Here is a 16,000-nt window from a genome sequence, read left to right as displayed (position 1 = left end):
GCTAAAATTTGGGCTAGTTGGTTATTCATGATTGTCAAATAACAGCACGTAAAAGACAAAGGACGAACCTAGAAGAGACATAAGCAGCGCTGTATGCGTATATACGTTCGTCGCTTGTTTTAAAGTGCAGCTCTTATGCGCCCGCTCTTGCGGTGAGCGTCGGCGTCGGTGATGTAACCGAGCGAACGAGCACAGCGAAAGACGAAAGAGCAAACGCGGAGCGGGAGGTGAAATACGCTAGCCGCGAGCGGCGGAGTGACATGCGCGCGGGAAACTGGTGTCATGCGAATCCGCCCGTCTACTCGATGAGTGCTCGTATCTGGTCTCAGCCGTACCGCTCGTTTGGTACTACCGTCTGCTCGCGTCAACTCTCGCTCTCGCTTGTTCGGTTTGGTTGGTTTTGTCTCGTTCGCGCTTGCTTCGATTGTCATGGTTTGCGATTCTTTTGTAATCTGATTGTATGGGCGACGCGAATTGTGTAGTACTTTCTGGAAGCCACGCGGCACCAGCGATTACAGTGGAACCTTCAACGAGTCATCTATAAAAGCCGACGCGCTTGATCTACAGATAAGATTTTTGGCGATTACCGAATGTGCTACATGTCTCTCTCAAATTATTTGCCTCAATATATCACGAAATGAAAACACAAATAGAGCTGTGCTCAAATTTCCCATTAGGGAGTATTGTAATCGTCGGAGCACTTTATTTTCGTGCCGTTATTTGACGATCAGCGCCAAATGTGGGTGTTGTGCTAAAATGCACGTAAGCATGGTATGTACCCGCGAATACTTCTACAATATTAGATTAAACGATTTACTTACATACTGTACACCTAAGCTTTCCTCGTGACTGGTTAAGGGATACCATTCGCCATCTCCACCTAAAGGCGCCGTAGCCAATTCAATCACAACCTGGAAGAAAAAGAAAGGAATACTTAACACGCCACCTCAACTAAAACCTTTAAATTGCACGCGTACACACCTATGTGAAAAAGCGGCCGCTTATGCACTTCGAATAATCAATCGTGTGGGTCATAAACGCGTCGTCGTTCGACTGACAACGACGTTCCACGTCTCACCTTTTCGAAGTACACTCGACGAGACCGGTTTGTGACGTCACGGAGCCGTGCCAGTGTTATGACTATTCTCATTCAAGCCGACTTCTTGACTTTCGCTGGCAAAATACGCCATTACCAGTATATTTTTTTTCTTTAACCGTATTCTTTTAGTGGTCCTCGGCGAATATTCGCGACCGAGCTAATTATCGCTCAATTACGTCGTACTATTCGTCATTACAGCGTGGCTTCCTTAAATCGTGTGGCACATATGGCGTCTAAACATGAAAAAAAAAATTAAATTATGGGGTTTTACGTGCTAAAACCATGATCTGATTACGAGGCACACCGTAGCGGGGGACTACGGAATAATTCGGACTACGTGGGGCTCTTTAACGTGTTCCTAAATATAAGTACACTGGTGTTTTCGTATTTCGCCCCCATCGAAATGCGGCCGCCGTAGCCGGGATTTGATCACGCGACCTCGTGCTTAGCAGCCCGACAACCATGCGTCTAAGCATCGGAACATGTTTTTGAGATTTTAAGCCAGCGAAGGAATGCGCCGACATCACGAGAGGCATTCGTTACTGCAGCGGATTTTATCGCCCAGCAATTGTGTTAGCTTTTCTTTTTTTTCTTTTCCCCCATAACAGGTATACACGCATCTCATCGTCGCCCACGTGGAAAAAAAACATCGTTTCCAGCAGCGACGACACGGGCATGCACTGACCTCTCCGAGAAAATCGTTGGCGCCGTATCGGTCGTAGTCCCAGACGGTCACCTCCAGGGCTCGGTTTATTAAGTCACTTTTCCGCAGTGGAGCGTACACGAAACTTTGGTTCCACTTGGGCTCGTTCGTGTTGGCAATGGTCTTTGTTCTTCTTTTACTCTTTTCACTGGCAGAGCGAGGGAGAGAGGGGGGGGTGACACAATGGTCGGCAAGTGGCAGCACGTACAGCGAGCCCCGTATTCTTTTGCTGGGCTGAACACCTCGCACAGCGATCGCACAGCATCTATTACGGTAAACATTACCAGCCGTCAGCTTCACTTCTTTTCCCCCACAATACCGCACACTCGACAAAGGCCCATGTAGGAGGCACATCAAGCACAGGACACATGGGTCAGTAATATAAAGAAATAAACAATGGTAACCTAAAGAACAGTTAAAGCTTGAAAAAAGAGAAACGTGCAAACTAAGAACAAACACTTCGAATCCGTACCTAAAAAAGGAAAATGCGGAATTCCTTAATTAACCATTATTTTATTGATTTGTTTATTTTTGTCACGATCGTCACAAAAGGTAGCTCTGTAAATATTGGATTAACTTGTCGTTTATGTCTTATGGCTTTCCGACTTTCAGTGTAACACATTCGTAACTATAATGTACATGCATAACGTTTACATGAAGGAGGTTTCCGTACGATATTTCGAGCATGCCTCTCCGCAAAGACGTTTCCTTTTTCAATTGCAGATTTTGGTAAGGAAATGACACAAGAATTGCTACGTTCGAGTATGCACGCAGGCCGATGTTAAGTCATCATGACCTTGGATCAAACTGGCTTAAACTACGTGCCGCAAATGCGGGAAACATAGCGTCGAATGTAAATGACGTAGGTATCTACTCACCTTCTATCTTGGAGCAGGAACATTTTTACATAGGGATTCCTGGCTTGGTTATTAGATCGCGGTGGAAGCTCTGTGGCACAAACAATTGTAACAACTAACTGCAGGGATTGAGCATCGTACCAGAGTTTGATCTGAAAAGGAAAAAGAGAAGAAAAAAAAAAGAAACTGGGCGTGAGTCTTCCATTTGAAGGATATTGTAATGCTCGTAAAATAACGGAAGTCCGATGGTCAGGGGTCGAGTTCACAAAGATTTTCGTTCGTAAAGCGCTGTTTGCCAATGACCGGCCGCCTTCACTCATGAAATCTCCAACATCCTCTTTGGTCGGCATCTGCTCTTGCGAACAGTTCTAGGGCAAAAACTTCTTTATTTTTGTGAATGCGGAAGTCACATCTAGTTATTGGCACGGACGAACGTTTTCATTGGAATTCGAACACAAAATGAGTTCTCGAGTCTAAATATTAGCTAAAGCAAAAGCGCAGAGTACTCGCAGAATACACCCTGCACTGTAAAGTGTTTACACCCTTAAGTGTGTGTTTTTTTGTCGCACCGGTAACACCCTTACCATTAGGACCTTAAACTAATTTATAGAGGCTGACAACGGAGCTCTAACTAGACGAGTGATGGCAAAAGACGTAGTTGAAAGCTATGTAATCCTTCTTACAGCCCTGGGCGCACACAAATATTCGACAAGGGAATTTCACAGGGAGAGATATGAAACTCTCGTTGTTGCATTTAAGAGAGATAGAAGTTAATACCTACTGGGTGTAGGGCACACATATCTCATTAAGTTCATTTTTAAAATAAAAAAATGCTACAAACAACAATAAAATATTTGTATAAATCGGCAGCGAAAAACGATATCACATTTGTGTGATATGGACCTCTGAAGCACCTAAAGCGGACAGAATTAATGTAAATACCTATAATTTGTGAGTGGGACTTCTGCGAGACCCTGATAAACATTGTTATACAAGGTTATGTAAGCCATAAATTCGTACACCATTATATGTCAGATACATTTGTCCGTTTGAGATGCTCTAGCAGATGCAATTTGCAGAACTGCAATATCTGTTATATTGGTGACGAGTTTCGTATTTCTAAACATTATGCTTCAACTTTCTTAACTTACCCATCTTCAGCAATATCTTTAAAGCTATGATGCTTTAAATCAGAATTTTATATCGTACTTTCGACAAAAGTAAGCTTCATCTCTTCAATATGAAAAATTTTGTTGCAATCGAAAACAAAAATTCTGGGGTCTTACGTGCAGAAACTAAAATATGATAATGAACATTGTAGTGACGAAACTTCAGATTAGTTTTGCCCACGATGGGTTTCTTTAACGTGCACCCAGTGCGTGGTTCGCGGGCGTTTTAACGCGATAGCGTTAAGGGCCCCGTGTCGCAGAAAATACGGAGTCGGCGTCGGCGGAGTCGTCCGTGAGCGAAAATTGCGGTATGGATTTAGGTACATGCATAAGCCACGCCTTGCTATATGACACGCGGTATATGCGGGTTATATTGCCACACCACTCTATCACTAAAGTTGGTCATACTTTGTATTACATTCTTGACAACTTATTCCACAGAATTTTGAGAATGACAGCCCACAAACAAACATCATGAAAAAAAAAAAACCGAAAGCGCATGTCTTTCGTCTTAAATCTTCCCAGACCTAAAATACTAAAAGTGCGAAATAATATCGAAAACTTAAAAAAAAAGATAGAATTTTTCTTTTAGCGCGGCTGTGTACTATCTACGGGATCGGCCCACGCTAGAGGCCACGTTTTCTTCATAAAGCTCGCCTTCGTGCATAACGTTCGCCGCCAGCGTTTCTCGGTAAACATTACGGTTAAATAAGCTGCAGTTGCCGGGAAGCGTGAGAAGCAGTCGGGTATCTTTGAATGCTATCACGTTCCACTCTTAAAGGCGAAGGTTAAGCGTGCTCCAAGTTCTTTTGCATTCCGCTCCCATCGGAATGCGGCCGCCGAGGCCGGGATCGAACCCGCAACTTCGCGCCCAATGGAGAAACGCCGTGGCCACTGAGCTAGTGCGACGGGTGAAGTTTCCTCTTGAAGAAACAACAATAAAGAGTGCATTAAACAACGCGTCTTTGCATTAAAAAGCTTCAGTTGGTAGAAAACGCTTGTGATCGTCTCTTCTCTATCGTGTTTTTCTAGTCGTTGCGCTGACAGAACCTGAACATGAACAGTGGGTTAAAGGAACACCGTATATTATAATTGTTATTCTTGGCACGACCCGGCCTTCTCTTCCTCTGTTATAAGGTCGTTCCCTGCTCCTCTGCTCGCGTTGCTCACGAGCTTTCTGTGCGTGCGTTATTTTTTTCAAAAAGAAGAAAAAGAGGAAGTGGCAAAGAAAGGAGGAAGGGGAATACGAAAAGAAATTGAGAAGGAAGATGACTAAGAAATAGAGGAGGAAGAAGATTAGTAAGAAGAATAGGAGGAAGCCGAAGCGGGAGAGGAGTAAGAAAAAAAAAAAACAAGCAGAAGAAGCAAGAGTGGGTGGACTGGCTGGCTTACCCGGATGCGTCCGCCAAGTATTGGAGAACGACGAGGTCTGTGGCCTAACGTGGGGGAGCCTGGCGTCACCGTAACGCTGGGCCTCCGGTCTGAGTAGTCGTGCTTCCTCACGTCTGGACAACAGAGACACGCAGGGCGGGAAATACACGCAGAAATAAGGCGAGTGCCAGTAAAGTCTTGTACTGGTAAATAGCGAACGACATTAACTAGCGATATAAACGTGGTTCGTTCTGTATTCTAAGTACGAGAAAACACGAACTTTGTCTTGACTGTGTTCTCGTAGCGTAATCGAGAAGGTCAACACACCGACTAGACTAGTTGTTTGTCTTCACTGACGATGTAATTAAGAAGTGAGTGCGCCTCTCGGCTGCTGCATGAGACGCCACGTTTCATATAGCTTGCACTGACTGGTTGCTGAGATCGCGGCACGATAAAATGTGAGGCGTCTAATACAAGTATAAGGACCGCTTAAACCCCGTCATACGAACCTCGCCTTGTGGTGCTCCCCGTGCTGGGTCCGGAAACGTGTCTCCTCATATTTCTGTCCGATATGTCTCCCCTTCCAGCATCGCTGCAAATTTAGAAACACAAACGACACAAAAAGAAAAGAAGTGCAGTTAATGAAAAGGAAAGAAAATCCGAGCCGCCTCGAACTTGTTATCGTTCAGACGACTCGGTTACTTGTGAACAGCGTGCGAACAACTCTCTAAATGTTCTCATGTGATGTAATAATTCTTCGTGATATTCGATAGGGTCACGTAAAATAAATTATGCAAAAAAAAATGTTGCTGCACGTTACCTGAGCGGCCTAGAAACGACGAGTTCGACCTGCATTTCCTGCTTAGATTCTGATATGATGTCGTAGACCTCCTCGTATGTTTTCCCTTGAAGTGACCGGCCGTTCCATTCCAAAACTTCGTCTCCTGTGAAAAGATAGGAGAGGGGGGAAAAAGCGGCAGCACGAAGATATAGTACCTGCGAATTATATTCTAGCTCCATCTTTTTGCGCTAACGTAAGGAAACAACTCGGACTAGGACGAACACAGAGAACCGCGACCGAACAGGTGAAGACTACTTACCAAACTCCAAGCATTGCTGGTAGTCATCGGTTGTAGCGCTTTAAGCTTCGCGTATGTTCATGCTTTGGACACAGGCAAAGGAAATTGCACAGCACAATATATATATATATGTGACTGCAATATGATGTGCGAATTTATTCATGATCGTCCCCTAGCATAACACCTAACACTGCATTGGGGGCTGCCTATAGTAATATACTCTGACACTACTGCCGGCGTATGTAGGGGCCTGCAATTGCAGGCGTCGCTTGTAGTCGCCGGTTTCTTGCAACCACTCTGTTCATACGACATTTGAATGACACTAAAGAAAACACGGAGCTGCATTTGTACACTACACTTTAACAATACAAAGAACTGCATTTGCTGAAGGCTGATGCTTGGAATCGCAGAACACAACGCTAAGCAGAAATACGAGCGCGACATCTTCCAATTCGCGCACCTCTGCTTTGTGAAGTCACAGATTGTGGCAACGTATGCACAAAGAGGCGTGTTAGAAGTTCTTACAATGAAAGTATTACATTGCATTTGTAAATGAAAGGAAACGTAGCCTGGGTGTGTCTTTAGAGCTTTCGAACAAAAATAAATTAATTAAGAAAAGCTTAGTGCTGAGAAATTTGCTAAATAACAGAATAACGTCGATTTCGCGCTTCGAGCGCGAAATTAAAGAAAGAAGAATAAAAACCCCGTTTTCTCGTCGAATGAATGCATCAAGAGTTCTTCAACAGTAGCCTAGCCTCAGTTTGGGTTAGTATTCATGTACCTAATTTTGTATCATCATGAACAGCAGCTATATTTCATGCCCGTTGCAGGACAACAGCCTCCAAATACTTCTGCCTTGCCTCAGACGATTCCACCCTGTGCCTTTAAATTTCTTAATATCATCACAACATCCAATCATCTGCCGTCCTCGAGCGCGTTCCCCTTCTTTGGCAACCAGTGCGACACTTTAACAGATCACCGGCTATTAATGCGATTAACATACTTAGAATACCTAGAATACTTTAGGCACTTTCCAGTATCTATCTATCTATCTATCTATCTATCTGTCTGTCTGTCTGTCTGTCTGTCTGTCTGTCTGTCTGTCTGTCTGTCTGTCTGTCTGTCTGTGTCTGTCTGTCTGTCTGTCTGTCTGTCTGTCTGTCTGTGTGTGTGTGTGTGTGTGTGTGTGTGTGTGTGTGTGTTTGTGTGCGTGTGTGTGTGTGTGTGCGTGCGTGCGTGCGCGTGCGTGTGTGTGTGCGTGTATGTATGTATGTATGTATGTATGTATGTAATCATTTTCCTCGACCCACACCAACTTGGCTCACTCGGTAGTTCATGGCCCAATAAGATAAAGCTTCCTCTTAATGTCAACTATAACCAAAATAACGATAACTAGAACTCATGCACATAACCGATAGAATATCAACTGAATCAGATTTGCTATTGCAAAAATAACTTTTTTTAGGAAACATTGAAGAAAATAAACTAACACTGGGGATATTCACAGATTAAGAAAAAAAGCACTTGACTTGCTGAATCACGAGATAATAATGTGTAAGATTCAGAAATATGTAACCTGTGGGATTTATCTATTTCTCGCTCCTATTTCAGCTGCCAAAGACGGGCGGATTGCATTGATACCTGCATGTCCAACATGCCTTCCATTCAATGTGGCCTTCCCCGACGCGGCCGTCTAGGGCCATTTCTTGTTAATGTATATGTGAACGGCATTGTGAGTGAAGCCAATGGCGTATTGTACGCAGACGACACGTCTTTTTCCGTGTGACTCCTCTGAAGACGAGCTTGTAAACAGAGGTATTGCTGCTTTGAGTGCGCTTGGCACTTGGGCAGGGGCAAATGGATTGATAGTAAGTGTGAAAAAAGACTTAAGGAGTAACTTTTTGTCCCCTCAGCAAAAAGATCATGGTAAATAAAACACTGATTATAAATAATTCAGTTATTGAAGCTGTAAGTAACTTTGAATCTCTTTGTGTAATGCTTGATGAGTACATGAGGTGGACGGACCACATCAGGAACATTGCATCAAAGCTTTGTGTAATCTTTGTGCAAGCTTTGATGATTACATAAGGTGGACGGACCACACCAGGAACACTGCATCAAGTCTGTGCCGTAATGTAAGTTCCTCGTCAGAATGTCGCTATGAATTTCAAGCTAAGCTTAAACTCTTCATCTATCACGCGATGTTCTAATGCTACCTGAATTACTGTTACTTGGCGTGGGCAAGCACACATAAAACCAGCAGTAATAAGTTTCTAAATTTCTATAAAATAGTAATAAGACTTACCGCTGGAGCGAATTACAGAATTCACATATAACCATTTTCTCAAAATTTATGCAGAAACTCCACGGGAGTTGTCTAAGTATACGTAACCATACCCTCAAATTTCGGTTGGTGCACTTCCAAATTTCAAGTTGGCCCACTCCAAAATTTTAAGTTGACCTGCCCCCAAATTTCAGTTCGCCCACCTCTACTACAGGCTTCTCCATAAATTTTCTATGGAGCCCTATGTATCGCTATGGGTCTGCATAAATCTGGTCATATGGGCATTCTCTCTGGTCAATTATTACTTTGTTTCAATCGTTCCTTATCGCTTATAAAGCTACCACTCATCTACAGTTGTACTATTATAACAATTAAATGTCTTCGCAAATTACGCATATTTGTTCAGATACAAGGCATTACACTATTCGAGTGAAAGACAGATTGTGCTGGGGTACTAGCTAAAGAATGCTTACGCAAAAATACAATATTCTCCATGTGGACATTGATTTTCAATACAAATTGTTATCTTCCCTCAGATTTTCTCTGCCAAGTGTCTCTGAACAGCTTAAGGCTCTCTGTAGAAATTGACACGCATACGTCAATGAATTTTTACGAGACAGACATACAAATGGTTAGTTCCGCGTGTAAGAACAAACTACGGTGAACAGAGCCTACAATATTTATTGCGTACAACGTTAAATAAGTATTACGCCTTTAATGAGGTTTATACTTTGCCTGCGCTTCCTTTAAGCGATGTTTTATTAAAAGTATCAAACAATACTGTTTCCTAATACATGATTTGTTTGCATTTTGTTGTAGATCTTCCATTCTGCAATATTTCATATTACATCTGATGTCCTTTTGAAATGTTATTTCGCCGTTGCCTGCTGGCATAAAGCCTGTCTGCGTGCTGTCCCTGTGTAATATATGCCTGTATTTGTTTTCTGCGTCCCGGATGTCTTTCAGCTGATTTTTTCTTAGGCTTTTGTCTGGGGTCCATGCCGTAATTGGCTGTGACGAATAAAGCACTAATTCATTCAGTTACAACCGTTCGCTCTCCAATCCACATCGATATCCTGTGATATCCTCCTGTTCCTTAACGCTACGCCTACGGCATTTCGTTCCATCGCTCGTCGCGCGATCCTTAACCTCCTTTCAAGCTTCTTTCTTATCCTCCAAGTTTAAGTCTCATAAGCTATAACAACAAGTCTTTTCGAGGATGTTGGTAAAGCTACCAATCGTGACTTGGAGTCTAAATTTTAGCGTCTCCGTAAAGCGATGCGCGTAAACCTGAAGCGAAACTGGGGGGAAAGACCCGAACGTGTTTATACACGCTTCCACCGAGGTGCAAGAACGCGTTCTTTCTGGACTATGGCGCGTGCGTGCAAGGAACACGTGTTGATGCTGTGCCAAAGTTTTCTTTGTAATTTCATGCTACTTTAGGATGGATTACAATTTTGTTCTTTCGCAAAACTTCCGCCACCTTGCGAATTTACGCAGAATGTGATTTGTCATCTTGTCAACTGAGTCGTCCTCGCTCTGCGATTCCCCTAGCCTCCAGGTTAGCTCAACTGGCCGAGCATCCGCCCAGGAAAGTCTATCACTACTACTACCCGGACCAATACCCTAATACATGCAACCATCGTAAGAAAAAAGCGGATCTGTTCCTTATTATGTGGCCGTGCCCAGCGGAAAATCACACAAATCACGAAATAAGTAATACTGAGCAGTGGGAGGTCGTGTTGCTCAGCTCCGACCCTGACCTGCAGGCCATGGTCATCAAGAGAGCTGAAGAAGCCACACGGGTCCAGGGGCTCGTGGCTACCTAACAACAAGGTCATCCGTCAATACCTTGTCAAGTCTTTACTCACTCACTCACTCGGGCTCGAACCCCACACCAGGTCAATTTTGTTTCTTCCACATTTTCTAAGAAACGCGCATTGGCTTCCTTTGTAGCTTTGTTGTAACTCTGGAGTACATGAGAAATATTCGCCTTTCATGATCCTGCCGCTGTATAGTTCTGAGCCGAGGATCATGTGGGCTTACAACCACCCAGAGGAACAACTCGTCGCGGTAGCTTAGTGGCTATGACGTTGCGCTGCTGAGCTTGAGGTCGCGGATTCGATCCCTGCTGTGGCGGCCGCATTTCGATTGGGTCGAAATGCAAAAAAAAAAAAAAAAAACGCCCATGTGCTTAGAGTAAGGCGCGCACATTAAAGAAACCCAGTCAATCAGAATTTTTCTCGTGTGCCCACTACGACACGCCTCACAATGAGATCGTGGTATTGGCACGTGAAACTCGAGATATATGTCGTTTTAGGCTTCCAGAGGGCATGTTTGGCAACGCCCGTAGAGCTTTCGCTGGAAAAGGCCTACGTGTGCTGCATGCATCAGGTGCGAGGTGGTGGCGTACCAGGCTTGAGGTGTCCGACGGTGTCGGCGACGCTGCCCTTCTTGACTTTCTCGACGAGAGCGCCCAACTTGCCGGATTCGAGGATCTTTCCGCCAACCACCTTGAGGCCCAAGATGGCGGCGCTCGAGCTGCCTCCCTCCTGGAGGTTCTTCTTCAGCACCATGTGACCCAGCATGCGCGTACCGTCCGCCGAGGGCTTCCACGAAGCCGGGTGCTGCTCGGCAGCGAAGGTGGGAGGAAAGGGGACAGGGAGAGAGAACACACGCGTGTACCAGACGCCAGGCATAGTGCGACATGTGTAGTGAGCATGCGTTTTCTCCACCGCACGTAGGTCGCGAAAAACCTGTCCGGGGCGCTCTCTTTTGACTCGTCTGTGGTACCTTGCCCAATCTCGAAGGCTGTATTTCGCTCTGCAGTTCGTTGGGAAAAAGCGCTAACGGTCGCGAACACGTTTGGCTGTGCCGCCAGTTGTCACTATGTTAGGGCCACGTTCGCAAAGCCTTCCGCGCACTTTTATCCCTGTAACCTTTATAAAAGTGTACGCTTCCTGGCATTTCTTTTCTGCGGTAACCTTCAAATAGGGCTTTCGGCCCATTAGTATTGATTTTTGGCAATTTTGTTTTCTTATTTTGTTTTCTGTGAAAGCGCACACCGACTACAGTATGTGTAGCATGCAATGCACATTGATTTGTAGTTTGCATGCGCAACAATTTCGAAATATGTGTTCTAAAGAAGTTAGTCGCAATAAAGGCAATGCGCAGCCAATTAGTCTTTAACTCAAGCGTTATCCGAGTGGCTATCTTTATTGACCAGTATAATGAAGCTAGATAATGACAGATCAATATTATGCACGAGATGCTTCGTGACGTCAGTCCTTTAATAAGTTGTCAGAGAGATAGCGCGAAAAAAGAGAAAATTGCTGTTGCTCGTCAGACTTCGGCAGAGCAGAAATTTTTTTGTGCCTGATGCGGTTAGAAAATGGCATAAATGTGTTACTGAGTCTCGTTTCATGCAATCTGTCTTGTTAAGCGAACATTCTGCTTTGGCAAAAGTAAAGCAGGATAACTGGAAGGTCATAACCACGTGGTCTTGACGTGACGCCATGAAGAGACAACGAAAGACGCGACCGGCAACGTCACGGCGCTGGCACAACGCTTTACTTCCGAGAAATATGAAAGAGTTTGGCGCCAATCTTACGATGACTATGCGGCGGTTAATCGATGTCTGTCGCTACAAACAGAGCCAGTAGGAAAACAAAATACTGTCCGCTCAAAAAGTTCGTAACATAAACGTTGCGAGAAAAGTCTGCACCATAATATTGTTCTTGTCCCTGATTGTTGGTGCGTGTATTTTGGCAGGAAATACTAGCACGGTAACAGCCAGTACTCGATTCTGTTCAACATTACTAATTGTTTATTAAGGACATGCCGCTCATTCTGCTGCGGGCAACATAACTTGTAACATTTGACACATTTAACAAGCAGTTAGCTTACATGGTAATCGATTGTTAAGTTGAAGTTTAAAGTCATTTCTATCATACAGGAAGGAGAAAAAAAAAGAGATGGGGGAACATATAATCATGTTTCTGGAATACGGAGAGAGCTAAAACACTGCACTTGCGCATTTCAGGCTAAGCTCACACTGCGACCATTGCAACTGTAGGCTGCTTACTAAACCTAGAAGTGGTCTTCACATCCAATAAAATTGTGCGACGGTGAATATTTTCCAACGTTTACAACCACTGCGCGTTACGCGATTGCCGTGGTCGCCGTGCGAACATAGCTGACATACAGTTGGATGTCTGCGTCTTATGGATCTAGGGATGAAGGCATTGATTTGTGTAAAGAACGTCCACGAGGTAATTGATCAGAAGCAGTATGGCCGTGGGAGCGGAGACTAAAAGCTCGGCTACCAGTGAGAACAAGGTTACAGTCGTAGTCAATGCCCACCGTTCCGCTACACCACGTCCGAAAAAAAAATGAAAGGCCGTGGGCGTCCAACGTGAAGGTTGCGACAGCACTTTGGAAAATTGGCCGCGACGCGCTACGGCAAACGTTCGCAGTTGGTCGAAAATAAGGCTGGTATTACAGACACCAATGGACCGTTCATATTATTTTTAAAATGTAGTGTTATCGACACGCCTCTTATTTGGCCTTACACGGGAAACTTCACACTCCACTCCAATTTATGACCTAAAAAAAGAACAAAAGAACTATACAAGAGAGGGCAATAACGTCCTGTATCATTCAGGCTGAATCACGCGCTATGTGGACAGGGTTGTCAGTCGCGTTAAACGAACTTAATTACAAACAGCGCCAATGACGGCAGTTCCTATAGAGCCTTGTGGTAATGAAATGTCACTCTGTGTCATGTAATTAAGCAAGCCATATAAAGGAGAACTTATACAATTTTTGTTCTTTAGGTGTACGTAGGAGCATAAAATATTTTCCGGAAATTGCGGCTACAGGGAAACTTAGGAATTAAATCTGCGCGTTAGTTTCGGAGCTCGCCAGTAATACCAGGCATTTCGTGCTTAGAAGGTCAACACATTACTACGATGACACTTTCGTTTTCCACTATCGACGCAAGAGACATTAGGCTAAATAACACACACAACTGCTCCTACAGTTCATAAAATTCTTTGCTCTGCAAGCTTAGCGAGTTTCACCTGATACCGAGAAGAGGCTTAAGGCTACCAGAAACAGATTTAAACTGATAGTCCTAAGAATTTCAGCCCTGTCTTCGTTAGAAAGGCAGTTGCGAGCGTTCGCTAAACGCGACGAGTTGGTAAGGGACCTTCAAGCCGTCTTCTTCTCTCTATTTCTGCGCCCTATTTCCTGTACCCCAAGTCCCTCTCCTTTATCCCTCCCTCGAGCGGACACGACTCGAGGGGCTGCTAAAAGCCTCCACATCGGAAGAGTAGCGGTTGCCAACAACCGCCACCCACACACAGGAAAGACGAGGCGGTTCACCAAGGCTGTCAACGCTTACCTAAGGCGCACCATCCTGTATGAGATCGAGGAACACCGGTCACATAAGAGGGATGCATCGACGCACGTCTGCGGTGTCAGTCGGCAGAGGCGGGAAGGAATCGGGACGGGCGGCTTCGTTCGATGGAGGCGGCGAGGCACGTCGGCACGACCGGGTTTTCGAACTCGGTGGTGGGAAGGCGGGGGGAAGCAGCGGGAAAGGGGTGAAAAAAGAAGCCCGCACTTGAGGGGCGGGAAGTCGCGCGGGCACGGACAGGAAAAAGTTGCACAGCCGCACGATAAGCCGCGAAAGCCGACGCAGTCGCTGCCGAGTGTTCCGAAGCGCGCAGTAGCCCTAGCGCGTGTAGACGTGTGCAGGGGGCGCGCGCGTGCGCCAGAGAGAGAGAGAGAGAGAGAGAGAGAAAAATAAGAAAGAAAGCAAAGCGGAGATGGGAGAGCTCCCGCAAAGCTGGCTCCTCCGCGCCAATACTCTGCTTGCGGAAAAGCGCACTGCGCAGGTGCACACCGACGACGATTTCTGCGCGCGGGTGGCCAGAGGAGAGAGAGAAAGGGCGGACGGCTCTGACGCGTGCGACGGTGGCGGCCGCAGCAGTCGCCCGGCCCTGCACGAATCGCCGCGATTCGAGCGGCAGCGGTTTACACCTTTTTACAGCTTTTCGGCATCATGGTATATTGCGGTGGGCGCAGTGCTTGGCGATCGCCACTGCACAGCTTCAGCGGTGGCTCGGATAACTCGGCTTTTCTGCTGCTGACCGCGAGGTCACAGGTTCGATTACCAACCGCAACAGAAGCATTGTCGTGGAGGCGGACAGCAGGGACGATCGCGGACTGAAGCACTAGCAGACGATAAAAAATAATAATAAAATAAAGAATAAAAACGCAGCGGGTCGAAATTAGTGCAGAGCTGAAGTGTATCCATGGAATTTTAATGATCACTAGAAAGTGCCACAAACTTGGTTCCTATTTTTGTGTATGGTTACATACGCGATAAATACACGTATATGAAGTCTTCTTGCGCCCCTCGATTAATGCCTCCTGAAAATTTATTAACTGCGTAGCAAATATTGTTATCGCATGTAGTATTTAGAGGGACGAAAACAAAACAAAAAGCATTGACGCTATTGTGTTAATATAGCTTGTTATAATTTATCGACCTGTGCAACCTGACGTGGTTCGCCATAGGAAGCGCCGCATGCCCATTCTGCTCGAGCACACGGTAACAGAAACGTAAGTTAAGTCACGCTACGCTAAGGTCGTGTCACAATCCTCATTTTACAGTTATCTTTCCAGCAGTACATGTGATTGCTGCATTGTGTTTGTTATTGTGTCTCAAAGCATGGAAACGAAACAGAAGTGTGAATGCATCCCTATTACTTAAGGTGTGCCCGACGTATAAGCGACAGCTTGAAGTACAAGATGCCGGCGTGACGGTTTTTTTTGCTCGCAAAGTGACTTTCACAGCATCACCTGTAGCAAATGCTCGCCGCATAAGGTAAGCTTTTTTGTAGGACGAGTACGGTGACGCGAATCAGTGCATCTGTCTCATTTAAATAAACTCAAACGATATTCTTTTTAAATTTTCATCTGTTTCTCACATACAGAAACCGAGGAGCTGGAGAAAATGCTCTTGACAGCATCACAAAAACGCAGCCCCTCCTTGCTGAGACACATGTACTAAGATATCCCGTGATTCGCCCGAACAGTTCTTCCGGTAGTTCTTCATCTAAATCGCTGTCTTTTCAGTCTGCAAGAAATGAGTTTCGCGAAGAATGGATTGTTATCTGTGCCACCACAAGACTATTATCACCGTCGTGCGTGTGTGTTTAGCTCAGTCGCTACTTCGTGAGCCCCTTGCATGTTTTGTGCGGCGAGCGCCGTACTCGAATCGCAAGCAACGCAGCGTCTTGCTCGGCGCCGTCGTACGAAAAGCCGGGTACTTTGGTTAGCAGTGATGTCGTGCCGCGCACGCAATGAGTACTTTTGCAGTACTTGTTTTTTTTTCAGTTCTCTCTCAACCCTGGACCACATTTGTTTC

At 45.3% G+C, this 16,000-nt stretch overlaps 1 protein-coding gene across 2 annotated transcripts in view; it reads right to left on the bottom strand.

Moving 5' to 3' along the window:
- Rim (Rab3 interacting molecule) overlaps nt 1–16,000 on the bottom strand; it is a 150,672-nt gene that overhangs the window by 21,399 nt on the left and 113,273 nt on the right. For both annotated transcript variants that reach the window (XM_050184672.3, XM_050184671.3), the window contains exons 7-13: nt 10,976–11,189; nt 6,020–6,143; nt 5,709–5,791; nt 5,221–5,333; nt 2,681–2,811; nt 1,785–1,950; nt 822–911 (exon numbers count right to left, since the gene is read on the bottom strand). In XM_050184672.3, coding sequence (XP_050040629.1) covers nt 822–911; nt 1,785–1,950; nt 2,681–2,811; nt 5,221–5,333; nt 5,709–5,791; nt 6,020–6,143; nt 10,976–11,189 — 921 coding nt within the window. The remainder of the gene's footprint in view (nt 1–821; nt 912–1,784; nt 1,951–2,680; nt 2,812–5,220; nt 5,334–5,708; nt 5,792–6,019; nt 6,144–10,975; nt 11,190–16,000) is intronic.

The sequence above is a fragment of the Dermacentor andersoni genome, chromosome 4 (assembly GCF_023375885.2).
Source record: "Dermacentor andersoni chromosome 4, qqDerAnde1_hic_scaffold, whole genome shotgun sequence".
Classification (NCBI taxonomy): Eukaryota; Metazoa; Arthropoda; class Arachnida; order Ixodida; family Ixodidae; genus Dermacentor; species Dermacentor andersoni.
The sequence above is the reverse complement of the archived record's forward strand: the minus strand, read 5'-3'. Positions and strand labels throughout refer to the sequence as shown.